We start from the raw sequence: 24,477 nt of genomic DNA on the forward strand, positions 1-24,477 counted from the left end.
GCCTCGCGTCTGCGCCCGTCACCGCTTCGGTTCTTGTTTGCCCTTGTGCTATAATGACTGCACTGGATGCTGCTGCTCACGATGCGGCGCCCTCGTTGGAGAACGTGGCCGCCGCCGGGACAACACCGTGGCCGACGGAGATATTTCTGCGCTTCTCGTCCTTTAGGGATGCGTACAGCGCATGGCATGAACACGGCGACTTCTTCCGCTGGCTGCAGTCGAGTGACTACGCGGTGGTGCTGCTGGCGGCGTCCAACCTGCGTCCTCTCCACTTCACAGTGAAGAAGCCGGCAACAACGTCAACGGCGCCCTCGCCCAACGCCGCGGAAACACCCGCTGTGCACCTGGCGCTGTGCGCACCGTGCTGCAACACTACCGTCGTTCTGACAGAAGAGGAGCGGCTAGCGCTGGCCACGTTGGCGCGTATCCTTCCATTCCATGTGGGCCCGAGCGGTGTAGCGACCCCGAACGAGCGCCTCACCGCGATACCGGTGCACGCTACGCAGCTGGAGCGACAGCATCGGGTCATGGCTGGCTTGCTGGCGCGTGCTCACCGAGAGGGCTGTGCCTGGCGCGACCGACTTGCTACTGGCGAGCAGGGCAGCGCAACCGACGAGGCCACGGCCCCCTGTGCTCGCCAACTCCTGCTAGGGAGCCCGTCGCTGTGCATCATGGACTCCGCGACGGTTCGCGCCTTTTGTGCCGCGGTGATACTTCGCCCACCAGATGCCGAAGCGGCCACTAGCGCAGCAGCTCGGACGCGCTGCCTGCTTCCACGAGGAACCCCGCCCAGTGTGGTGCGGCAGTGTACGGAGGACACCCTGGCCGTTCTGGACCCCGCCTCGTCCGGGGTCGACTGCGAAGCTGGCACTGCTGTGCCCAGACTGCGGTACACGGGAAGCACCGTGAATGATCGTATTCTGCAGCTCTTTTTCGCCCCAAAGAAGCGCCCTCGGCCGGAGGCAAGCAGCAGCGCCGCTTGCTCTGAGAGTGGCGTGAAGGGGGAGGTGGTGCTGCAGTACATGGCTTTGCTGATGACACTCTACGGGTACACGGTGGCTGCTGCGGGTGACGTGCAATCGGTGGAGGCAGAGAACGCCGACGGGGACGCGGTGGACTTGGAGCAAGCGGAATATGCCGCTCGTGCGGGAACCTTCCGGCCTTCTCGCTGGGGAGCACCGCCGTGGAAGAGCCCACCGACGATTCTATCTTCTGCAGACGAGGAGGAGGGAAACAGACGCGTGCACAAGGAGACATCGACGCAGTCGGAGATGGTTTCTGTCGCGGACGCGATGATGCGTCTTGGATGGCATGTGCGATGCCAGTTCTGCGCCCACAGCCCTGCTGTTGTGGCCGTGCGCGAGACTGTCACGACAACCACGACAACCACAATCACGACGACAAGGACAGCTGAGGCTTTGCGCACTGCTGCCTGCGCATCTGGCCGCTCAACTGCAGAAGCGTCCCGCGACGAAACGCAGAGTTTTGTTGACGAAAAGGTCGATGTGCGGCAACCGCAACACCGGGTAGGGGCTTCGGTGGAGTCCGGTAGCGGTGATGGCGTTGGCGGCGGCAACGAAGACGTTCTGGGTGCCCTTGCGGAGGTGGAGGCAGCTCTTCTCAGCGCCGACCGCAGTCGGCACTCCGGCGAGGTCAAGGACGAGGCTGCCGCTGTTGCTGCTGCACTCGTGAACGCTTCAGCGGCTCAGAGTGACGGTGCTAAGGAGGATGGCGACAAGCGTGAGGCGTGTGCGCACTCATATGAGTACGGGGAGGAAGAGGCTGCGGTGAGCGCTACGCCGTTCTCGTCTGTCGGCCGAGGCAGCCGGGACGGTCACAGCGAAGAGGAGGTGGACATGAGCCGTGGGTTGGGCAGCGACATCGCCAGCAATGAAGAGACGCCCACCAGGGAGGATTCAGAGGATGCTTCCTGTGGTGGTGAGGAAGCACTCGGTGAGCAGAGCACACACATGCGCAGCGGCGTCGCACGCTCGCCGATGGAGGCGACTACACTTCTTGGCACCGCTGGGGCTGGCGCTGCCGCAGCGGCCTTTGTCTTCCCCTCAACGACCGTGACAACCAAGACGGTAGCACAGAGCGAAACGCGGTCTGTCACCACTATCACAATGACTTTCTCTCAGCGCCTAGCACTGCAGAAGGACACCCCGAAGCAGCCGCAGCAATGCAGTGGCATCTCCAACAGCGGCCACCACGGCAACTGCCCATGGCATCGACTGTTTCTGACCGACGCCATCGACGCAACGGCCCTCGCAGCACCGGAGCGCTTCATGGATTTTACGTGGGTGGTTGGCGAAGATGGGGACTCACTACACGAAGAGAGGGTGGCGGACCTAAGTAACGACGCTCCCACGTCCGCGGCGACGTCTGGCGATCGAACTCAATGCGGCGCAAACGAGATAGCGGGTGGCGTGGGCGCCGACGGTGAGGAGCTGCTCGCTCCACCTCAGGACCCCTTGCCGTCAGAGGGTGAGAGCGACGTCTGCGAGGCCTCCGAAAAGAACTCGAATCGCACTCTTCTCGTCTTACGCTTTTTGCTTCCTGAAGTGGAGCGTCTCATCACGACGTGGCGACTCAGCGAGGAGTGGGAGCGCACGCGACCGGGCGAGTACCTGCGCCACCCCCTATGGCGCACATGGCTAACGTCGCAGACGCTGCACCCAGTGCGTACGGAGAGCGCCGACGGCATGATGGAGCAGTACTTGCGCGCCCTCGAGCGTCAACTAATGTCGTCGCAGTGCACAGCAGAGGAGACAGACGCGTCCGAAAAGAAACCCGCCGCGGCGGCCGGCGACAAGGGCAATGGCAGCAACGTGAAGAACAAAGCAGCAGCGAAGGCGATGGAGGCCGCGAAGTGGGAAGCGCTAGGGACTTTGGAGGAGCTTGGGGTCACGGTTGGTGCCCCTCTTTACAACGTCAACGCCACCTCATTCAACCGAACCGTAGAGAGTGCCTTGCACCTGGCTGCTCGCTCGCTGCACCGCTGCTTTGCGAGTGACCAAGCAGCGGCTGCGGCAGGCGGGAGAGCGAACTCCGGTGATGCGCGCACGTTACTGCGTGAGGGACTTCGATCGGTGTTGCGGGGCTCGGGTACCTCGACAGCCCAAAGCGCCGCTGGCGGCAGCGGAGCGCCACTAAAAGCTGCCTTTTCCGCGGCGGACAACGAAGAGTCGCGAGGAAAGGAGGCTGCTGAGGCAGCGCGGGCCTTCTTGAAAACGATGGAGGCGCGCTACGCTGACAGTGTCGTTCGTGAAGGCAGCTGTAACGCATCACGGCTTCGACTCGCGCTGCAGCGCGAAGCCATTCCTCACGGTTTGCACGAATTCACGGCCTCTATCTACCCAGCGTTGCAGCCTCGAGCTGGCGACTGCTCCACCTGTGCTGCTGATCCAGTTTACGTCGTGAACACCGCCTTTGGCAGCACCAACGCCGCGCCGTCCCATACCCCCAGCGATGTTGACTGCTCTCGTGTGACACAGTACCTGCAAGGCATGCAGCACACCGCTCAGGAAGAGCAGCTGCAGCTGCAGCACGAAAAGGAGAGGCGGGAGGAGGCACAGCGGCTTGCGGCTGCAAAGGTGGCGGCGGTAAGTTCCGCCGCCGCAGCTAATACAACACCTTCCGCACCGGGGGCTCGTGCTCCGGCTACACAGATGAGTGCAAGCAAGGGGCCTGCAAAGCAGCAGCAGCGGCAGCAGCACTCTCATGACAGCAGAGACCCGCATTCCTCGGTGCCCCAGTCACCATGGCCGAACCAAAAGCAGCTCCGATCAACGCGCCAGGCGCCGGGACCGAGCCAGGGCACTTCAGTGGTGCCAGCGCCCAACTTGACACCGACGTCAAGCAGCTCGGCCGTCTTTCAGGGGGTCGTGTGCCACAGCGGCGGTCCTCCGATGCAGCAGGTCGGGTATGATAACCCGCTGTGGGGCTCTCCGCAGCCCTTTTCACACGGCACCTCAGGAGTGTCACCACCGCTGCAGCCGACACCGGTGCATCACCCCACTGACGGAAGGACCGACAACAGTGCTGTGCCTCCTATCTGTGCACCCTTCAAAGACCAGAGGGGCGACAGTGGGCTGTTCAACCCGTCAGCCGACAGCAGCTTCTTTCCTGCACCGAGTGCGGTGCCGGCCGGTAACCAAGAGCCTATTTTCCGCGACTGCGGCATCGGCGGAGCACCGCTCACGGGTTCTGGTCTTGTGAGCGATGGCGGGCCCCTCTTCTCAGCTCTTCACCCCTTCGAGTGGTTGCCTTTTCCATCAGGCTCCTCGGGAGGGGACGACCCGGGTGTTTTGGAAACAAGTGTGTACGCCCACCCATCTGCGGGCGCTCCGCCGCGCGGCCGTGCCGGTGGTCCTCCATCACGCTCCGGCGACTCGGTTTTGGGCAGCCTCAACACGAGCAACCTCAGCAGCGGCAGCGGTGGCCCTGCAGAGGATTTGCGTCTCTCCAATTGGAGCAGCAGCTCGATATCGCAGGGGCCCGCGACTGGTGATAGCGGCGGTGGTGCAGTTCTTGGTCCAATTGCATCTCCTGTCCGTCGGCAAGATAGCACCGGTGGTGGCAGCCGTAATGCCGGCGGTTCCTCGGCGCCGAGTGTGCTCGGCACCTCAGCGCTGTCGTCCTTCACTGGACCGAAGACATCCACGTCCGGCACGCAGCCTTTGCCGGCGTCGCGTGGCTGCGCCGCCAACCGCGGCCGTGGTAGTGGTGGTGGGCGACAGAATATGCAGCTGTCGGCATCGCACAACCAGCCGGCCCCGAGAGTCAAAGCTGGTTCCGCTGTCCTTGGAGGTGGAGGTCCGAATGCGCACGCACCACCAGCTCGTGGTGGCGGCGGCAGCGGTGCTGGGGGACGCAGCGGGCAAGGCCGAAATCGCGGTGGCGGTGGCGGTGGTCAACGGCGCGGTGGTGGCGGCCGTGTTGGTGGCGGTGGCGGTGGCGGTTTTCGTCGAGGTGGCTGAAGCTGTTGTTATTTCCTCAAGTGATCAAAGGGCCGAGGCGGTGGCTCTCCGTCACCTCTATCGGCACGCACGTAACGGGTGCCGCCCACACAAGTGCCCGTATACTGAGTCGCACTCCGGCACGGGCACATGCATGCCCGCATGGGTACGCAGGAGGGCCCTGCCGTAGCGGCGAATCCTGTCTGCGGGTGGCAACGGCAGTCACCCACTGAGGCAGGGTGATGTATGCACACCGACGTTAGCTGCGTCCAAATGGCTTTTTGTGTTCGACGCCGACGGTCACGCGCGCAACCGACGTCCCGTGCGACGGCAGCAGCATGTTTTCTTCCCGTGCAGGCGTGCCCGCGTTCTCCGCCGCTCCTTCCTGACGCTGTTCCCTCCACAACTCACATCTGCTTTTGCCACGTGCGCACTCCTGTCGGTCTCCACTTCCTCTTCCGATAAACGCCTCCTACTTTTCCTAATCACGCACCCTGCTTGTTTGCCGTGCCCTCCCACGCGCTCTCTCTCATCATACGTGCCCACCAGCAAACTGATGGGTACCGCTCCATCGCTAAAGAGTTTATACCGAGACAAGTAATCAGCCATCCCCCATCCCCTACTGTCCTCCTTCTCCTTCCACAGCGTCTCCTCCTTCCCCCCTTCATCCTCTCCAAGCACAAAGCTGGTTGAAACTGGAACATGTGAACGAAACGAGAAGCAGAGAAGAACATGTCCCTTGTTCCGCACACGCAAGAGCTGCAGCGGGAGGTGGAGGCGCTGCAGCAACTTCGCCACTCACTGCATGACGCCTACATCGTTGAAGACAAGGCGGACCATCGCTCTGTGAGGAGCGCGAGGAAGCCGCTGGCGTCCATTGATATGCGCCGCACCGTGGACGCGCCTACCTTGAACGTGCTCAAGTCTCCCAACTACCCCTTCACCCTTTGCGAGGAGGCGCCGCCGTCGTACGTGCCACCGCCGGTGCCGTACGACGTCGAGGGCGAAATCGACTCTCTGAAGCAGCGTGTGCTACAGGTGCAGGAAGACTTCCAATGCTACCAGAAGCGGCACAGCCGCGGCGGTGCGCCACTGTCGGCCTCGCAGGTGCTTGACTTCTTTAGCCAAAGCAAGGCCTACGCCGAGATTGCGTGGGAGGTGTCGTCGCTGCAGTGGTTCTACCGTTGGATCCTCTCGCACTCGATCAGTCACCTTTGGAACTGCAAGGAGCAGCTCGAGTACGTTCTCACCGACCACGACGAAAGCCTACCGCAGACGGTGGAGGAGATGGATGCGTGCCTGCAAGCGTATCCTTTCGCCACCGCCGTCTCAATTCTTGACAGCGACCGACGGGCGGTAGTGGCGCAGGAGCGTCGCCGTTTGCGATCCGTTAGCCGCATTTTCCGGGAGAACGTGCCGTCGATTGCGGTGACGGCAGCCACGAGCTGCTACCTCACACCGGAGGAGAAGTACATGTACCAAGAGTTCTTTAACCAGTCGGAGCACATGATTCTGCTGCTCAACCACACCTTGTTGCTCAACGAGGCCAACAGCGCATCCGCTGCGGCGCTGCAGTCTCGCACAGAGAGCGGGAGCCGCGGTCTGCTGTTTAACTCGCAGAGCCGAGCGCACGGATACTTGCAGGACAGCGATGCGCTTTCCGTGCCGAGCGAGCCCGCCATTGGTGTGATGGACACTGCCAGTCTTACCAAGGAGACTCTCAATGCCGTAGCCGCCGAGCAGGAAATGATAACCGCTCTGATGAAAGCGATCTGCGAGCGTCAGCAGCGCGGCGAGTGTTTTGAGGTGTCGGCGGCCGAGGGCGAGCGCACCCGTGCGGCTCAGGTCGCCGTCTACGGCTGCGTGCTAAGCGATATGAGTCTCATGGCGCACCAGATGAGCCTCACGGTCGAGTTCATGGAGCACTACGAGTCGTGGCTAAAGCTGTACGGGTACGACTCTCACGATCAGCTGATGACTGCGCTGTCGAAGCGCAGCGGTGGCACGGCGTGGCCGACACTTAGCATTTACGCCGAATACAGGGGCGCGGACAGACACAATCACTTTGTGCCGCCGACAGAGTCCCTGATGCGCTACTACCGCCCACGAGAGAAGGCACCGAGGGAGGCTGTAGATACCAAGGGCAAACCCCCCGCCAGCGAGACGTGCAAACCTGTTGGCCGCAGCGTGGCCCCCTCAGGAGGTGACTCTGGTGGCAGTGCCCCCTCATTCCCATCTGTACCCTCCGCGGCGGCCCCTTCGAAGGCATCGGCGGCGGCGAACGCTGTGAATGAGCACATGGTTGTCTCTCCAGCGTCCATGCCTCTCTCTGCGTGTCAGGAGACGGATAGCGAGGTGGCGAACGCCTTTTACTCTCTTCTCATCCACGCCAACGAGGCGGTGCGCAAGAGTCGGGCGACCGGTGCCGAGAAGGACGACGCTGTCGAGCGCACCTGGCTGACCGCGTGCGTGCGCTACGCTGTCATCAAGATGCTTCGCCGTGATTGGAGCGCTGCGGACGTGGCCAAGGGTATGCTCACCGCAGAAGAGGCCCTGCTCGCCGTGGTGGGCCGCAAGGGTGCTTTCTCTTGCATGAAGTCCACAGCCGCGGCTCTCTGCGTCGTGGTGAAAGAGGTTGCGCGGCTGTGTGCTGCCCGCAGCTCGCCACCCTCCCTCATCGCCGAGGTGCCTGTTGCGGTGCACATACCGGACGACGTGGACAACTACGCTAAGGTGGTGGCATACGTGACGAACCCGGTGGAGCAGCAGCGGTGGGGCTCTTTGGTGGATGCCATATGGTTCCAGGCGGACCCCTCGTCTGCGTCGTGCGGCGGTCTCTTGTTTCACCCGACGTCGGCGGACGGCGTGTTGACGGGCCCGATACCCTGTAACAAGCAGAGCGCCGTTCATTTTCTGTACATGGAGGCCATTTGCATGCCGCCCACTGCCGTGGCCAGTGGTGTGGTCTCCGTGGCGTTGCGCTATCGCATACCTCGCATGTCACCGGCGGCGGACACGAGTCGGCGTGTGGCACCGACGCTGGCCGCCGTGTCTGACGCACAGCCGTCGAGCAGAGGTGGCCTCTCTCGCTACTACCTCGCGCGTCGCGTGTTGATGGCGCTGTTTGAAATAGAGGCGAAGGGCCTTCTTCCCTGTTTCGCGTGCCGCCTGTCGGAGGTGAGCGTTGCGCCTCTTGCCCAGATGGTCTACGTCGCCTTTGATGACGGCAACACGAGTTCTGTGGTTGACAAGAACCATGTGCCGCACCTGTGCATGCTGCCACCGGCGGCAATGGAGTTGAAGCGTATGGACACCAAAGTTGGGGCGGCGCCGGTACCAAAGCGCCCAACCGATGCGCCTTACGCCGCCTACGCCGAGCCCATCAACTTTAGCTCCATTGGACTGCTTGTTGGTGGTGCTTTAGAGGACATGGCCTCTCGCGCGCCAACTCTGCACGACCTTTACATGACCGCTGCCACGGTTCTGGAGCAGGCGAACTTCGATATCAAGAGTGGCGCAACACCCAAGGCGTTCGCGAATGCGAGCACGCACCCGATTCCCATTGCGTGTGCGCCAGCGAAAACGCGCGCCATGAGTATTCAGCATGAGCCAGTCATAAACCGCAATTCTGCCTCGATGGGGCGCTTCATCTCGCCGTTGCTGCGTCACGTAGATGACAGGATTTCTTCTTGGGAGCTCGGCGACGGCATAAGCAGCGTCGGCGGTGTGTCAAACAACGCAAGCACCAACACCCAGTCCTCGGTGTGGACGCAGCGTGATGCGGCAGCACCAGAGCCGGCGTCTTTAACTGGTCGCCAGACCGAACTGGTCGGCCGCATCGACACGGCATCGCCGTCTCCATCGGCGGTGCGGCCCAACCGACGCTAAGCAGAAGGCGTGTAAGAGCCTGTATGCGGACTCGTTCCTCTGCTTTTTTCTTTCGCGTGTGTCCTTTTCTCTCCTTGTACTCTGTACTTCTCTCGCTCTTGTCGGGTTACATCGTATTGGGAAGTCGGCTTGTGGTGGGCGAATGCCTCTCTCTCTCTCTCTCCCCGCGTGTGTGTGCACGTGCCGGTGGATCGGATGTTTCCGTGGTTACCAGCAACGGTAGTGCATGGTAACCGGTGTGGAGGACGCATGGCTGAGGATGCCGCGGCGATAGCCATCTGCAAGGGGGAGTCGATGTGGGGAGGGTCGGGAGAGTGCAGGTGTCAACATATGAAGGAAAGGAGGTATCATAACTGCCTAGATGGCGATGCGGGGATAAAGTGAGGTGCAGTGTGATGGCGTGACCCTTTTCCTCTTGCATTCTTGCACACGCACACACGGGTCGATCCAGCTGCTACTGCTGCTTTCTGATTTCCGTCGCCTCTGGCACACAGTCTCCTTCTCTCACACGTTTTTGTGTGCTCTTACGCGTACGCTCTGCACACAGCGACCACCACGACTGCTAGTCCCTCCCTCCCCCACCGCTCTTTCTCTGTCGTGCACTGTGCCGCTGCCGTTGTTGATGTCTTCGTTGTAGTAGAGTAGCTCATCATGTTATCTGTGTTTGCTTTGCCGTGTCTTTATCATTTCTGTTGTCTTCGTCTTTGTACGACTCTCTTCTCTCTCTCGTTTCTGCGGGGCGGAGGGGGTGTGGCCGCTGGTTTTGTACGATGCACTGACCCCCCCCCCCCCCCACACCCCCCACCCCCACACACACGCACACACATATACACACACACCTATGCATGTATATACATACATATGTGTGTGTGTGTGTCTCTCGAGTGACGTTCGATTCCTCTCCGCTCCCTTGTCTACATGTTTCTCCCTTCTTTTCTCTCTCCCCCGTGGCTCACTCTTCTCTGTTGTGCGATGTGATGGTATGTGTACCGGTGGCGCTGCGCTCGTGCTTGTACCGTTGGATGCATTCGTTTCTTTTTTCGTTCTGTTCTTGCTCATCCTCCATCCCCTATCATCCCTCCACTTGTCCTTCCCCCCCCCCCCCCCGAGTGCCTCACCAGTCGCGTTGGCCGACGGCTCTGTTGCCGCGTTTCTGATGCTCTCTCGGGACAGCTGGAAGTCGCGGGGCGGCGGTGAAGCAACAAAGCAGGAGGGGGCGTTTGTATCGTCGCCTGCGTTGAGGAGGGGCGGGGAAGAGATGAAGTGCAGCAAGCCGTCATCGGTTCCGGCGTGTGTGCGCGTGCATGTGTACGTCTACCCAAGCATCAGCAGTCTGCAGGCGAACCAGCACAAAAGCGAAGAGCTTCTCAAGCGATTCTTGGATGGCCCGTTAGGTGTCTGTACGAGGGTGCGAGGATGGCGAGGATGTGGGTCGCGGAACGCCCCTGCCCACCGACGGACATCATACACACTTTTTGTGCTTGTGCACCCGTTCGCCGCCTTGTTTTGTTTGTGCGTATTTCATGTATTACTCCGGGATGACATTCCGCATTTTCGCAGCGCCGAGATGGCTGAACATTCTTCAAAACTAAAATGCAGCGACCCCAGAGGCACGCGTGTACCGTCTCGCTGAATGTTGCGCATCGCTGCACCGAATACAGTATGTGGGATGCGGTGTAGGGTGAGGTGGGGGGGGGAGGGCGTGGGCGAGGCCGGCAGCAGTAGAGACGAGAGGGTCTGCCAGCTCATCGCGATCGCCACTTTCCATGTGCTTCTCAACCTTCGCGATACATTTGCTGATCGACCCACTCCACACTGTGCATTGCTTCCTGCTGCCGAACGGCATGCTACAAAGAAACACTCGCGCGCCACGTTTCCATTCATTTCACGCGCGATTGTCGGCTCCCTTTCAGTCTCTGGGCGCCCTGTACGTTTGCCGCGAGTTTTGCGAAGGACAGGCTCGCGGACTTGATCGTCCTTCTCTCTCCCCCCCCGAGGATAGATCGAGTCGCGAGAGACGGTATGCATGAATCTGCTTCATCACAGTTTCTCGTGTGCGCCGCTTTCCTTTTTTTTTTGTAAAAGGTGGTTTGCTACACAAACTGGCCACCGACTTTTTGGCAGACACGGTCATTCTAATCAACACTACACGCCGTCGCAGGCCACGTATACCTTGTTAGCTTGTATTCGACGTCTTGACAGACGAACAAAGGCTCGTACTCAACCGTCATCCAACCTCGCACGCGCCTTCGCTCGCTGCCGCGCGCTGTGCTGAACCCTTCTCAGCACTGCATCTTTGGGCCTCTTCTTGGACGAGCCTTTTACCAAACCGGTTGCTGACAAGTATACCAGGCCCTCCTCGGTGCGCAGGCATGAGTGTAAAGAGTGCAGAAGCGGTTCCGACCAGCGGTGGCGGCACGGCGCTATCGTCTGCGGCGGCGCGGAACGTTCGCGCTCTGCGCTACGGCTCGCTAGCCATTCTCGGTGGCTATGTGGTGGTTACCTTTTACAAAATTGGTCTCATCGCCCGAATCTTGCCGGTGGCCCTTAACCATCCCTTGGAGTCTGCCGTGGAGGCCATCAAGAGTCGAACGCAACCGGTGGGCGATGCGAAGCGCTTTGCCCTGGCCCGGTCTCACTTGACGGCAACTTACAGTCTCGCCGCGTCTGGCATGCTTGCATTGGTAAGTGGCGTCGCTACCTTCCGCTGCGTACCACGCGTTCCCATTGCCATACCCGTTACCACAGCCGTGGTGCCGGCGGTGCTGCTGCTCGGGATCCCCAAGCGACTGATGCTCCGTGGGTGCCGACTTCTATGTTTCTTCACGTCGCTGGTATCTGTGGGGTACGCGCTGGGGCCTATCGGCTGGGTTGCGCAAGACACCCTCATCGTTTTAGTGCTGCTTACGGGCTGCACCATGACAGGCCTTTGCCTTCCGCTGTACCTCACGCGCGGCATGATCAGTTATGTGGTGAGCGCGCAGGTGCTTTCATCCGCTTTGTCCGTCGCCCTTGTCACGGCACCGAAGCAGTCCAAGGACAACTCGCCATTCAAGGCGCTCAAGGAGCAGGCGGGGGTGAGGATTATACTGAATGGCGACATCAACGTGCTCTTCACGATGCAGCTCATGTCGAATGTGGGAGTTTGTGCGTTGCACACGCTACCGAGCATTTATCACTGCGTAACTTGGCAGGGATGCGAGGCAGACCTGCAAGACTCGATCGACCCGGTCAGGGAGGCGTTCGGGATTTGCGCTGGCACGACCTACGTGATCTACCGCTGCGTCCGTTGGGCCTGTCGCCTCCTTATCAGGCGAGTCATGGCAGACAGCAGTAGTAACCCGCATGGTAGGCATGGGCAGAACACCTGGCTGGCACTTTCAAATCACTCGCTGGATGTGAACCGTGCGAGCGCTGTCGTGTCGAGTGTGGTCATGGGCCTCTGGTACGTGCGCGCCGTGTCCCTGCTGCAGAAGGGTGACATGGAAACGTTACTGAATCAGCTGCGCTCCGCCTGCGCGCGTGTCTCGCCGATGAGCCTGTTGCTCGGGAGCTCCGCCGTGCGCTGCTGAATAAGCGGCCGCCTTTGACCCGTCTCTTCGACGCGCCATGGCGGAGCCGATGACATGGACGGCAGGGGAGACGAACTCTCGTTAACAACAACCGCAGCAGAGCGAAGGCAGCGAGGGGGGAGGGGAGAAAGAAAGCTGCACGTATCTCTTGTGCTGTGTGCCGCCGCGTCAGCGTGGCAACTTTCGTTTCTCTGGTCTCGCCCTGCTGCGTGTGAGAATGATGGAGCTCTCCTTTAAAACAACAAAAAATGAGAGGCCATGGCAGTATTCTTTACTGGGGGCCGTTGAATCGTGCTTTCTCAGTCTTGTTTGAGAAAAGAGGGAGGCGTACACGAAAAAAACAAGCAAACAAACAAACAGGGACGGCTTCTCTGGCTCTGTGTATGCGTATGTGCTTCTTTTTTTTTTGGGGGGGGGGGGCGGCCTGCGAGAGTGGTGCCGTGGCGTCGGGATCAATAAGACCGCCTTGCTCCCACACTGCGCTCTCTCTCTCTCTGTCTGCTTCCTTTTTTTTGCCAACGCACCCTTTTTTCTTTGTCGTTTCTATCACATACACAACGTACGAGTGGGGCTCGCATGTGCGGGCGGAGACTGCGGACACCCCCCTTCGCATCCCTTTCCACCACCCTCTCTCGCTTTCCTTTTTCTGCGGCTACCATTCGATGGTGGCACACGCATGAACGCATGGCAACGGCACGAACCATGCAAGACAAACATATGCGCTCCTTCACACGCCATCTCATCGTGACCTCGCAAACCGCCCTTCTTGCAGGGCCGACGGCTTTTTCTTTTGTGTGCTTTTTGGCGCTCACGCGAGCGAGCCAAGGTGACAGCGCACTGAAATCTGCTCCCGCTGCTGGGGCATTCGGTTCGCTTCACCCAGCTTCCGGTAAGAAGCTGGGCGAGGGCAGTCGAACAGATCAAATAGAGCACCACGAATGGGCAGTGCTCCACTCGGGCACGCATGGATAGAGAGCTGGGCAGAGGTCATTGGCCATGTCTACTGCTCACTGGTGTGATGGCGACCTCGGCCTCGTTGGTGGTGCGCACGTAGCAGAATATCGTGCGCACCAGGCAGCGCGGTGTCGATGGCTGCAGGACGACTTGCTGCGTGCTGGACAACACGATGCCGCCCCCCCCCCCGAGGCCGGTGTGGTACGACATTGAACGCTCGTCTTTGCCCCGCTGACTGACGCAATCGTGAGTGAGAAACGGGCCCGGTGCTGCAACAACGCGCATGCTGTCAGAGGACGAGGGCGCTGTCGTCTCTCCCTCATTTTCTTTCGCCCTTGTAGGCTTCGGGATGCACGTAAAGACGTTTTTGATGCGCGAGCGTTTTCTTGTTTTTGTTTTCGTGTTTGACCGTGCGCGGTGTGTGTGTGTGTGTGTGTGTGTGTGTGTGTGTGTGTGTGTTTGTGTGTGGGAGCGCGTTGGAAACGCCTTTACCGGTGTTGCTGTTGGCGTTGCTTGTGCGCGCGTGTGTGCAAATGTGGTGGTGGGGGAGGGCCCGGAGGGGGAGGGGCCAGTAGCACGACAAGGCGGAAGAAAAAAAAAACGAATGCGAGAAAAGCTGCAGGGGGGCCTCAGCAGCAATTTTTGGCGGTCTCTTGATTGCTCCCTTCGCCCTTCTCCGCTGGCCCTCTCGCGTTCGCCTTACTTGTCTGCACTCATTGACCGCTTCCCATGCGGACGCACGGATGCATGCTGACCAGCTAGCCAGCGGTGCACATGAACCCTGTCGAACATTCTATGAGTCGTTCTGCTGCTGCCGGTGCTGCGACTTCGTCGATGCCACGTTTTCGTTTTTGGCCGAGGTGTCCCGTATGTTCGCTGGAGAGGGCTCGCTGATCTTTTGTCCTCTGGGCGCATGTGTGTTAGCCATTTCTGTTTGGTATTTGTTTGCTCGACCGAGTTGTTGGTGACGCTGCTTGGTCGATGTCTCTCGAAGGCCTATTCGTTGACGTGGCGTGTTGCCATTGCTTGTGGTTCTCGGATGCGCATCATGGGCGGACTGCTTATCGGCGTTATTGCCCACCTTCGTCATTTTGCCGTTGTTGAGTGTGTGTGTGTGTGTGCATGGGCTTGGACGGGGTTACGCCTCCTCGCCCCTCCACTTCGTCCATAGCAGATGTGGGATGCACGTTAGCGGGTTTCCGCTGTGCCGTGTTGTTGCATGACTGGCTAGCTGTCCAGCCACCGATAGTCTCCGTGACGCTTTTGAGCGGTGGCGCACGTCTCTGTCGCCCCGCCCCCTCTTTGCTGTCGATGCGGAGTTCTCTCCTCTTGCCCTCGCCTACGCTCTGTATCCCTCTGTGTTCTCCACACGGCTGGCCACACGCTAACGCTTTGTTGTCGTCACGGCTCCTCCTTTCATGGGCGTCTCTGGGCATCGTGCGCTGCGCGTGCTGCGCTCGTATGGATGGGTCTTGTATGGCGATGACATGCACGACCCCCCCCCCCCCCGTCCTTCATTATCACGGCAGGAAGGATTGTGCCGGAGAAGAATGCCCACAAAAGACGAATCGGCAGCGAGCCGCACGAAGCGCTTCGCCAATCAGCGTCCTGGTGGTGACGTCCCGTGCTGGCTTCGTCGAACCTACACGCGGACGATCCCGAAGGACATTCGCACGACACAGGAGCTGCAACGCTCCTTCGAGGATATACGAGAGCAGTGGCGGGATCTCTGCGAGGCTTACACGCATGCAAAGGCCAAATCTTCTTGGCAAGTGGAGTCCGCCATTGAGGAGACTGTTCCACATGGCACTCGTAGTGCGGTAGAGCGCCTGGTAAGCCAGCTGAAGTCGGTGAAGCAGGAGTTACTGGCTCACCTGTCGAGGCTCTCTGGGGCGCTCGCCGGACCCGCTGCCCCGCTGCCGACTGAGGCCTCCGCCTCCGCGCTGCCTGCCTGGGTGAGTGACGTGATGGGGTGCAGCCACAACTCCCGTGCGCGCACGGTGCGCGTGGAGCCGTGCTCGGAAGCGATGCAGAGCTACCTGCAGGCGATTTGGCTGGCGCGGCGAGTTTGGGTGTGGTCCCTCTGCTTTGCGAGCGTCGCGATGGACCTGGAGCTGCTGTCGGGCAGCGTCAGTGTCGCCGCGGAGCTCTTCTTCGGCAACGCGTTTGACACAGCCGTGGCACCCGAACTAGGTGAAGCACATCTCACACAGAGGGACAGCCGTGCTTTCCACAGCGCCTACAACATGGGCGGCTCCATTTCAGAAGCACTCCTCTATGCGACTGTGGAAGCAACAGCAGCGAAAGAGCCAACTGAGAGTCGAGCAGGCAACGCGATTGCCCGCCTCGACGATTCCGATTCGCCACCGCACTTCGCCGCTAAAGTGGATGAGGAGGCGTGTGAGGTGGCTGCCTTTTTCGGCTGCAGTGTGTCGGCTGCGCGATACACCGCCGACACTGTAGCAGGAGTGCCCTCAACGCACGCAGACTCGCACGCGGCGGCGGTGAAGGGCGAAGGCCGCACGCGTTCGCTAGAGACCTCTTCAGCACCGTGGGTGCGCGATCTGTTTTGGGTACACGCTGTTGCGCTGTGCTACAGCGTGATGGCGCGTGATGACACAAGCGCGGCACGTTTGCTCTCGGTCTTCGAGACGGCGAAGCGTTCTTTTTCCGTCGAGGAAGCGGAGGGGAGCACGGAGGGCACTGAACCTTCATCCCTGACCACTGCGAAGGCAGCCGAGCAACCTAACCCGTTGCAGCAGTCGCCGGTGCTACAGGCTGCCACCGTATTCGTACTGCTCGCGGCGAAGCTGATAGCCGATGAGGACTACAACGCTGTTCAGCAGCTTCTTCACCGCGCTGGCTTCGGCAGCTGCGACGGCAGGCGCTCTGAGAGTGGTGCGCAGGGCTGCTCGACCTTGTCGCTGGCCGCACTGTGCCCACAAGGTGTTTTGCTGCGCTTCTTGATTCGCCTTTTGGCAGAACATGTGGTGCGACGGCAATGGACAGAGCGTGGGCTGGGGCAGGCCTTTCGACCCATGGAACCGTTCGATGTCGGCGCCGATGCCGCCGCGGCGGGGTCAGGCATCCCGAACGCCTCTAATCGACATCGGCTGGCGTGCGCGCTGGCGACCCGTGCGTCCACTGATGATACGGCAGAGCGCACCCAACCCGGCAGCTGTGTAACCACATGGTCTCTCTTCCATGCCACGCAGCATCTCTGCGATGCTTTGCAGATGGCCGCCCTGCGGAGCATGGGCGGCGACTGGCCACTGCCCCCGGCACTGCTGAGGCATGCCTTTGCGTAGGACTCCGCTAAAAAAAGTGGGTGGCCTCGCTTCCGTGCCCAAGAGCGGCGTGCGCCTCGACGCGCGGCACTCTTCCAGGGGACTCGAACTCAGCAGCCTTCATGGCAGTGAGACGGCGTTGTCTGCCTTGGAGGATGCCAGCACTCACGTAGCAGGGAATGGTGGTGCCATGGGCTGGCTCGCACCGCGCACTGTGAGCACAGGACAGCCCGAGCACAGATAAAAGCCAACAAGCATAAAACAGGGACAGCTGGTTGCCGCTGCGTGACTCTCGTCGCCTCCGTTATCCGGCAGAGAAGGTTCTTCGAGTGCACACCCGCATGCGCTGTTCCTCTTTGTGTTCCTCATGCGCCCCCCTTCGCCGACCACCATGCCGTTTCGGAGGAACAGGTACTTGGATGAAAGGGAACACCTCATGCGACAGTCCGCGATCCGCGACCGACTCCTCCGCCATGGTGCGCAAACGTGAAAGCGTGACGACTTTTCACCGATGCCTCGATGCAGCCTCATGTGCAACCCCCTTTTTGGATCTCCCGATTTTCGCCTGAGGGGATGCGTGCAACCGCGCCCTCTCTCGATTCTTCCTCCTCGGGCAATACACTTACAACCGTCTCGGCAGCGGCCCTGCTACAGCACAAGAGTGGGTAGGCCCTCAACAACTTTGTAGCGCCCTGTGCCCGGCTTGTGCGGAGCGCCAGTCGCCTTCCACAGAGTGCTTATCACGGATCCGCCATTGTGTCAGGGGCTCTTTTCTCTTCTCTTCTCTCTCTTCTCTCGGCTCGTTTCTTCCCTCCGTCAACTCCCGCATGGCACTGATCGAGTGCGCCGAGTCGCTATCCTCCTCCACCAAGGCGAAACTGCAGGACGCTGGCATCCTCTACGTTTCGGAGGTTGTCTCCCTTCTCTCTTCGACGGGCTATCGCGCTGGCGATGAAGGCGACAGCAAGCCGGCTTCCGCGCTGCGGCACCTCAGCACTGCATTGAAGCATCACATGTCCCCGAGTGACCCCCGAGCCCCGCGCCGACTGAGAAGAGATGCCGGCGGAGATGACCGTGGTGCTTTAGGTGGTCAGGCCGAGCCGGCCAGCGTCTCGCGCAGCATCGAGACGACGGCGCCATCGACTCTCCGCAAGGACACCGAGGCGTCAAGGTTCCTGAATCTCACCGAGGACGAGATGCGCGAAATTGTCGAGATGGCGGCACGTGCCACCGCAGGAGCAGATGGGGAACACAAAGGAGGCAACGATACTGCTTCCAGCGCGCAAGGGAGCGATTCCATTCATGATGTGATGTCATCTTTGCCTCCTCGCGCACCTGTTTGCTTATCCCGGTCGGCGGACTCTGCACCCGAGACATGCGAACGCGCTCACAGGGGTGACAGGCGCTCTGGTGCGATCCCGGGCTGCCGCACGGTGCGTGAGATGCACGCAGAATTCCAGGCCCGTCAAGCGCAGGGCTTTTCGACCCACGTGACAACCTTCTCTGGGGAGCTCGACGGCGTACTTGGAGGTGGCGTTCCCGTTGGCGGCGTCACCGAGATCAGTGGGCCCCCTGGCGTTGGCAAGACACAGCTGTTGATGCAGCTAGCAGTTAGCTGTGCCATGCCAGTAGAGTTCGGAGGGATGGGTGGCGCGTGCCTTTTCGTTGATACGGAGGGCAGCTTTGTGGCTGAGCGCTTAGAGCAAATGGCCACGGCGGCGGTGTCCCTCGTGCGCGCCATCCTTCTCACGCAGCCGCAGCCGCCACAACACGAGACCACTGTCGCGCCATCATCAGACGCGCGACTGTCACAAGAGTCGCCTAAAAAGCGAGGCCGCTCGCCCCCGCTGGATTCCCGAAAGGCATCGCGTTCACACGGTCATTGCACGGACCTGGGTGCCGCACCAGGCATTCAAGCGGAGTTCACGGTGGAGTCCGTGTTGCAGCGTGTGCACTACATCCGAGTAACAGACCTTGCAGGACTGCTTGCGCTCCTGCACAGTCTGCCGTCGTGGTTTGAGGAGGAGCGGACTGCCGAGGCGAAGAGTGTTGGCACGAGTGGCACAGCAGACACACCGACGCGTTCTTCAGGGCAGGGTGACAGCTCTGTCAACAGCGCTCGCGCGGCAGTGCAGATGGTGCTGATAGACTCGATCGCGTTGCCGTTCCGCTCCTCAGAGGACTTCCATAGAGAAGGGCTCATGAGCAGCACTGGTAGCAGTGGGGACAGCGCCATGCATCTTCTCGTCGACACTGGTAGGAGTGCTGCGCACAACAGCCTCTTTTTGCAGTCCCCCAACAGGCTCTTGTCGAAGCACGGACTCTGGCGACGGTCGCGGCTGCTGTTTCAGTGCAGTACGCTGCTGGAGGGACTGGCAGCCACATTTCAGTTGGCGATCGTTGTCACCAACCATATGACCACCAAGGTGCTGCACGGCACTGCCGCCAACGGCACTGCAAACGGTAGCTCAGCAGAGGAATCCGGTTGCTCCGCGCCAAACAGCGAGGAGAACGCAGGCCAGCGTCGGCAGAGCGTTCTCGTCCCGGCGCTCGGTGATGCGTGGGGCCAGGGCCTTTCCACGCGGCTTCTTCTTTCTTTCCATCACTACGACGTTCCCGCCTGCAGTTTTGCTGATCGACCCACCTCGCCGTCGGCTGCTACAGAGTGCACGGAGGACGTTGTCTACTCCCTGTCATCACAGCAGCAGCAGCTGCCGACCTCTCTGCGCAGAGTGGTGCAGCACCGGGTGGTGCGGGTGCTCAAGTGCAGCGGCCAGCCGAGGCGGGAGACGTGCTTCGCCGTGACGTCGAAGGGGATTCGTGACGCTCGCAGGGACATGGTGTCACAACGCGTTGCGACGGCTATTCGTGGCAGAGAACCGCACAAATAGAAAAGATGACGCCTTCCACGTATTCGAGCAAGTGAAGGGTGGGGAGGGAGGGGAGGAGCGCAAGGAGAGGGTAACTCTCTCTCTCACACACACACACACACACACACAAGTTTGCGCTCGCTGCCCCCTCCCGCGCCGAGTTGCTACGTCAGGTTAACGTGTGCTACTACAGATGTGCGCTCCCCTCGAGACACAAGCAGAAAACCAAAAAGGAGGAAAACAAACAAAAATCAGCGTACGAGGCACTGACACGCCCGCTTTTATTTGTGCGTTGAGGAGGCCTCTGTAACGCCATCCTCCGTCGCTGCCGGCACAGCGTGAGTCTTCACGGCTGTACTGGCGGGCAGCGATACCCACCGCACAATGCGTTACGGTGAGCAAAAAGCTGCTGAATGAGACAACCTGATGTGCTTTCACGTCGGCGGCGGCGCCGCGCGCATGACGACCGCGTTCGTTGCAAGATGCAGCTTTCAGTTCCGCTCAGCGTCTCGCTCCTCCCCTTGCTCCTCCTTCCCTCTCTCATTGGCCCCCTCTTCTCACTCCGACTTACCTTCTGTCATCCCCTTTCCCTAACTGCACCGTCGAACCACCACATTCCCTATAAAACTGCCGCCCGCCACAGCGACCAAATCTTACGCCACGGCCTCACCAGCACTCTCTCCATTGGAAAGCATTTCGATGTTTAACATACTCCTTCTGCCATAGAGCGCGACTTTATCCGGGCCTGCCGCAGAGGCACCACCCGCGTGGTGCGAAGGATGCCGTGGGCACGCGCGCTACCGCAAATGCGCCGGCTCGGCCATCTGATTACGGCCCGTGCCACACACCCTGCGCACCCACCCGCCTCGCGGGTCGCCTCACAGTCGCGCCCACTATGCAGGCCGCCATCCGGTGCATCCCCTCGGGGTGGCACACAGGTTCCTCCACTCTGTAGGCAGTGCAAGGGGCGAGTTTGATGAAGTCGAGTTCAGGCTGACAGCTTGCCCAACGCACGGACGGCACAGGTGTGTTCGCTGCTGCAGGTCGCTCCAGCGCAACGCCAATCTTGGACCTGGCGGCCGGCACACCCGTAACGATACATCACTCTGGCCTTCCCACGTCGTCGGTACTTGACCGTGTCGTCACCGGAAGTGTGTATGCGAGTGTGGAGGGCTGTCTGCATGGCCTACGCTCATAAGAGGGTGGGAGTGCATTGGACCGTGCAGTACCGCGCACAGGAGGGGGAGGGGGGGTTGTCCCTCCATCCCCCTCCCCGTTGTGAGAGTTCTTGGATAGAGCACATGTCTGCGCAGACATTAGGCCCTCTTCCCCTTCTCCTTTCATTGTGTTTAGCATTTCGCTGTTCTCACCGCTTGATAGCGCGGGGCTGGCCTTGGCACGTCTTATCTCCCTAAAAGGCCCTCCCCTTTCCCCTCGCTGTCTGTTCCTCTTGCTGTTCGTGTAAAGGTGCCTTTCTGCGTTGCTCGGCGGCTCGTGCGCACCGCTTCAGTCGCGGAGCACGGGCAGAGTGCATTCGGCGCAAAGCTGGAAAAAGGGGGTGGATGTGACAGCGACAGGGCGATGTGCAGGACGCGAGAGAGCGCGCAGCACGGGAGAAAGAGAAAGGCAGTCGGCACCCGCCGCTAATGTGCGCCACATGCTGGCTTTTTCCCGCTAGGGGCGTGTTTTGTGGCTCTTGCAGTATGTGTATATGTGTGTACACGTATATGTGTATACCTGCTGTTTTCTTGTGCCAGGCGGGGGTCTCTGTCGTGTTGCGCAAGTCGTTTGGCTCTCTCCTCTGGCCATGGTCTCTTCCGTGTGCTTTCGTGTGTGTTTTTGAGTGCGGTGCGTTCACCGCACGTTTTTTTTTGTTGTTGCTTCGTTGTGTCTGAAGAGTCCAGAGTGTCGAGACGTGCTGCGTCTGCACCCCTCTCCTTCTACGGCAGCTTTGCTTCGTCTGGCTGGGCTGCGCGGACAAAAACGCAGACGCATGCACGGGAAACTGGCAGCCTGCACCGTGCATCGGTGCGCCGGCAGCTCTATCTATGCACTGCTCCTTACGATTGTGCTTTGGGGCTTGTGTCTCGCGCTGTGATATGGACATTTTCCACAGACACTCATACATACACAGCTTCGCGGTGCTCGCCTTCGCCCGCCGACTCCCTCTCGAGCCGACTCTTCCTCTCCCTTGTTGTACTGTTTTCCCTGAAGTGCATGCATAGCAGCTCTTCGTTTTGGGGACGGCGTGGGGCGGGGGGGTGCGTGTGTGCGTGCGTGCGGTGTTCTCTTCCCCCCCCCCTCTCCCCTCCGTGACCACTTTCTTCAGCTTTGGCTCGCTACGGCGGCTGGGTGCATGAAAAGGGTCTTGCCGTATTCCTCTGACCATCTGCACGATTTGCACTCCGTGCGGTGGGACATCTTCCTCGAGGGATTCCGTGGGGTCCCAGCGCTCTCTTCGAGCATGCGCGGGCGTGTGCGTCTCGCTTTCACAGGCGCGCCTCTCCTGCTCAGCGTTTTCCCTTCAAGGCCTCAATAAAGGAAGCCCCCCCCCTCCCTTCCCCTCCCCACTTTCGTCCGTCTTTTTTGCGTTCGCTTACCCTCGTGGCCTGTGCGTCGTCGTGGCGCAGCTGACCCTCCTGCGCGTTGGTTATACTCTTTTGCAGAGAAGGCTGTGCAGGCACTCTCTTCCGCCACACCCAAAGCATCCCCACACACACACACACACACACGGACGTGTAGTTACGTTCACATACACGTGCTGAAGGACCCACGAAAGGAGTGCATCCCCACACCCGTCTCTCTCTTTCTCCCCGCTTTCATGACATCTCTTCACCCCTTCGAGTACGCCTTCATGGCGGGCGCGTCTTTTTCGCCCGAGGAGCGCGTCCAGCTGACCAGCTCCCTCCCTCTTCTTAGCGTGCAAACGAAGCGCAAGAACCTGGTTCTCTGGGGCAAGATCTTTGGATGCAAGGCAGACTACATTATCGTGGAAGCCTTTGATGATGATGCGGTGGTGGAGCCGGAACTGTACCACACTCTCGACGAGGGCCGCACCTTCAGCCTGCTCGGCACCTTCTCCTCTGTCTTCTCCACGTGCCCAGGCTACAGCAGCTGCAGCGGCCTGCAACAAGCGGAGTGGAAGCAGTTCATGCTACTCGGTATGCGTGGCCCCTTCTTCGGGGACCCTGCGTACGAATACCGCGTGAGCAACCACAGCAGCAGTGATAGTGCACCGGAGATTCAAAGCGTGAAAGAGTCGGTGCGCCTGGCCCTCTTCGTCGAGGAGTTTGACCACGAGTGCCGGGTTGTGCCACGTGGGGCGTACATGAAGGCAGAGCGTCAGGCGACGGCGACGATCGCGTCCACTACCGGAGCTGAGGTTGACGCGGGTGAGCGGGCTGAGGTTCGCCGCAACACCGCGTTTGGCGGACTTCCGCGAACGGCGGAGGGAGCGCTGTCGCTGCGGAACTACTACCACCTGCGTGCCGTGAACCCGTACCGCCGCCTGCTAGCGCACAAGCAGAACTCCCTCTTCACCAAGTCTGTGCTGGAGCAGCTCAGTGAGCACCCCCTCCTAGATGCCGCCTTCGAGTCCTTGGCGGAGGACGTGCCGTCGGGGACGTGGCACCTGCGCTACGACGCGTTTCACAATGTCGTGATGGGTCGCAACATCCGCTTCAGCGGCTCCCTCTTCTACCACGTGCCGGAAACGTGTATCTACGGCACTGTCTACATGGGTGACGGCAACATGAACATCAACGCCGCCTTCGAGATGTAGAGCCGAGACGCACAAGGGTGGTGTTGGCAGCCGTAGGGCGCGGCCGTTTTTTTTCTTTTTCCGATCATGTTTTTTCGTTTTCACGTGTTACGTGTGCCTCGAAGGGTGTGCGCACAGGCTTCTGGGCTGGGTGGCCCTGAGATGGTCCGTCCTCTTTCTCTCACAGCCACGCAAACACGGATGTACTAGTAGTGAGGTGGTGATGCACATAGGTGACCGCGCAAAGCCCGCGCATAGGACCATCTCTCTGTTCTTCTTGTCTTTTTCTTTGCCGTTCGTCTCTTCTGAGGCGAGGCGAGGCTGCGAAGAGCGGAGTATCAGTGAGCGCAGTGTGGGCGTGCGTTTTCGGCGGCTGCGCGTGTCACCACGCGCCTTTGTGCCTCTGAGTCGATGCACAGCTTCTCCTCCGGCCTCCGGTTTTTTCCTGCCTTGGCTGTTCTTCGTTCAGTAAGCGTAGATGTTCTGTCTCGGTGCACCGCGGGCTTCGAAATAACACCAAGGAAGAAGAGCAGCGATATGCGTAGGCGTGCTTCTCCCCGCTCTCGCTTCATCCATCTTGTCTCTCGATGGTGGCCACGAAAGATGGACAAGCACCACCGTCACGATAGCCTGCCACTCCCGCTGCATATGGCGACAGTGTGGGCGCATGAATTCCTACATAGGCGTTTCTGCGCCCAAAGGGGCACTTGCGACGATGGCGTGTGCAGGAATGACGCTGTTGCTCTCCCACTTCCGTTACCTTAAGCCATCGCGAGGCATATGTTTGCGGCGCTGGACGCGGCACTTCTCGTCCATCGCCTTTTTGAGGGCTTCTCTCCCCATCCTTCCCCGTATTTTTCTGCTTTCGTTTCGTTTTCGTCATGTTCTGCGCTGTGGTGGTGTCTCATCCGTACACCCCCTAACACACACACACACACACACACACACACACCTACATCCCTACACACCTACGCCAAACTCATCTCAGCACGCAAAACACACAGACCTGTGCCACCTCCAGCGTGGTGTTTGATGGGCGCTGTGGAGTGAAGCATAAAAAAGGAGGAGGTAATCAAGAACAGATCGGGCACATCGCCAGGCTGAAGCTGCGATGCTGCGACGACGCTGCGTACGCGCTGCCGCTGCTGATGGCGTGCTGGGTGGTGGTGCGGCTGTTATTGCTTA

At 60.3% G+C, this 24,477-nt stretch overlaps 6 protein-coding genes across 6 annotated transcripts; all 6 read left to right on the forward strand.

Annotated features, from left to right (window-relative positions):
- Positions 1-53: 53 nt before the first annotated feature.
- On the forward strand, positions 54-4,982 carry LMJF_33_2450 (conserved hypothetical protein; the record flags this gene model as incomplete). Its single annotated transcript, XM_001685954.1, has 1 exon — positions 54-4,982. One exon carries the CDS (start codon positions 54-56, stop codon positions 4,980-4,982), a length of 4,929 nt encoding a protein of 1,642 aa, XP_001686006.1.
- Positions 4,983-5,693: 711 nt separating this feature from the next.
- Positions 5,694-8,849, forward strand: LMJF_33_2460 (conserved hypothetical protein; the record flags this gene model as incomplete). Its single annotated transcript, XM_001685955.1, has 1 exon — positions 5,694-8,849. One exon carries the CDS (start codon positions 5,694-5,696, stop codon positions 8,847-8,849), a length of 3,156 nt encoding a protein of 1,051 aa, XP_001686007.1.
- Positions 8,850-11,221: 2,372 nt separating this feature from the next.
- On the forward strand, positions 11,222-12,421 carry LMJF_33_2470 (conserved hypothetical protein; the record flags this gene model as incomplete). The annotated part of the gene is made up of 1 exon (XM_001685956.1): positions 11,222-12,421. The coding sequence occupies one exon, from the start codon at positions 11,222-11,224 to the stop codon at positions 12,419-12,421; it is 1,200 nt and encodes a 399-aa protein (XP_001686008.1).
- A 2,504-nt stretch (positions 12,422-14,925) lies between these two features.
- LMJF_33_2480 (conserved hypothetical protein) lies at positions 14,926-16,683 on the forward strand (the record flags this gene model as incomplete). The annotated part of the gene is made up of 1 exon (XM_001685957.1): positions 14,926-16,683. The coding sequence occupies one exon, from the start codon at positions 14,926-14,928 to the stop codon at positions 16,681-16,683; it is 1,758 nt and encodes a 585-aa protein (XP_001686009.1).
- An 806-nt stretch (positions 16,684-17,489) lies between these two features.
- LMJF_33_2490 (putative recombinase rad51) lies at positions 17,490-19,553 on the forward strand (the record flags this gene model as incomplete). Its single annotated transcript, XM_001685958.1, has 1 exon — positions 17,490-19,553. The coding sequence occupies one exon, from the start codon at positions 17,490-17,492 to the stop codon at positions 19,551-19,553; it is 2,064 nt and encodes a 687-aa protein (XP_001686010.1).
- A 2,800-nt stretch (positions 19,554-22,353) lies between these two features.
- Positions 22,354-23,313, forward strand: LMJF_33_2500 (conserved hypothetical protein; the record flags this gene model as incomplete). The annotated part of the gene is made up of 1 exon (XM_001685959.1): positions 22,354-23,313. One exon carries the CDS (start codon positions 22,354-22,356, stop codon positions 23,311-23,313), a length of 960 nt encoding a protein of 319 aa, XP_001686011.1.
- Between the last annotated feature and the right edge of the window lie 1,164 nt (positions 23,314-24,477).

Source organism: Leishmania major, chromosome 33 (genome assembly GCF_000002725.2).
Source record: "Leishmania major strain Friedlin complete genome, chromosome 33".
Lineage (NCBI taxonomy): Eukaryota > Euglenozoa > Kinetoplastea > Trypanosomatida > Trypanosomatidae > Leishmania > Leishmania major.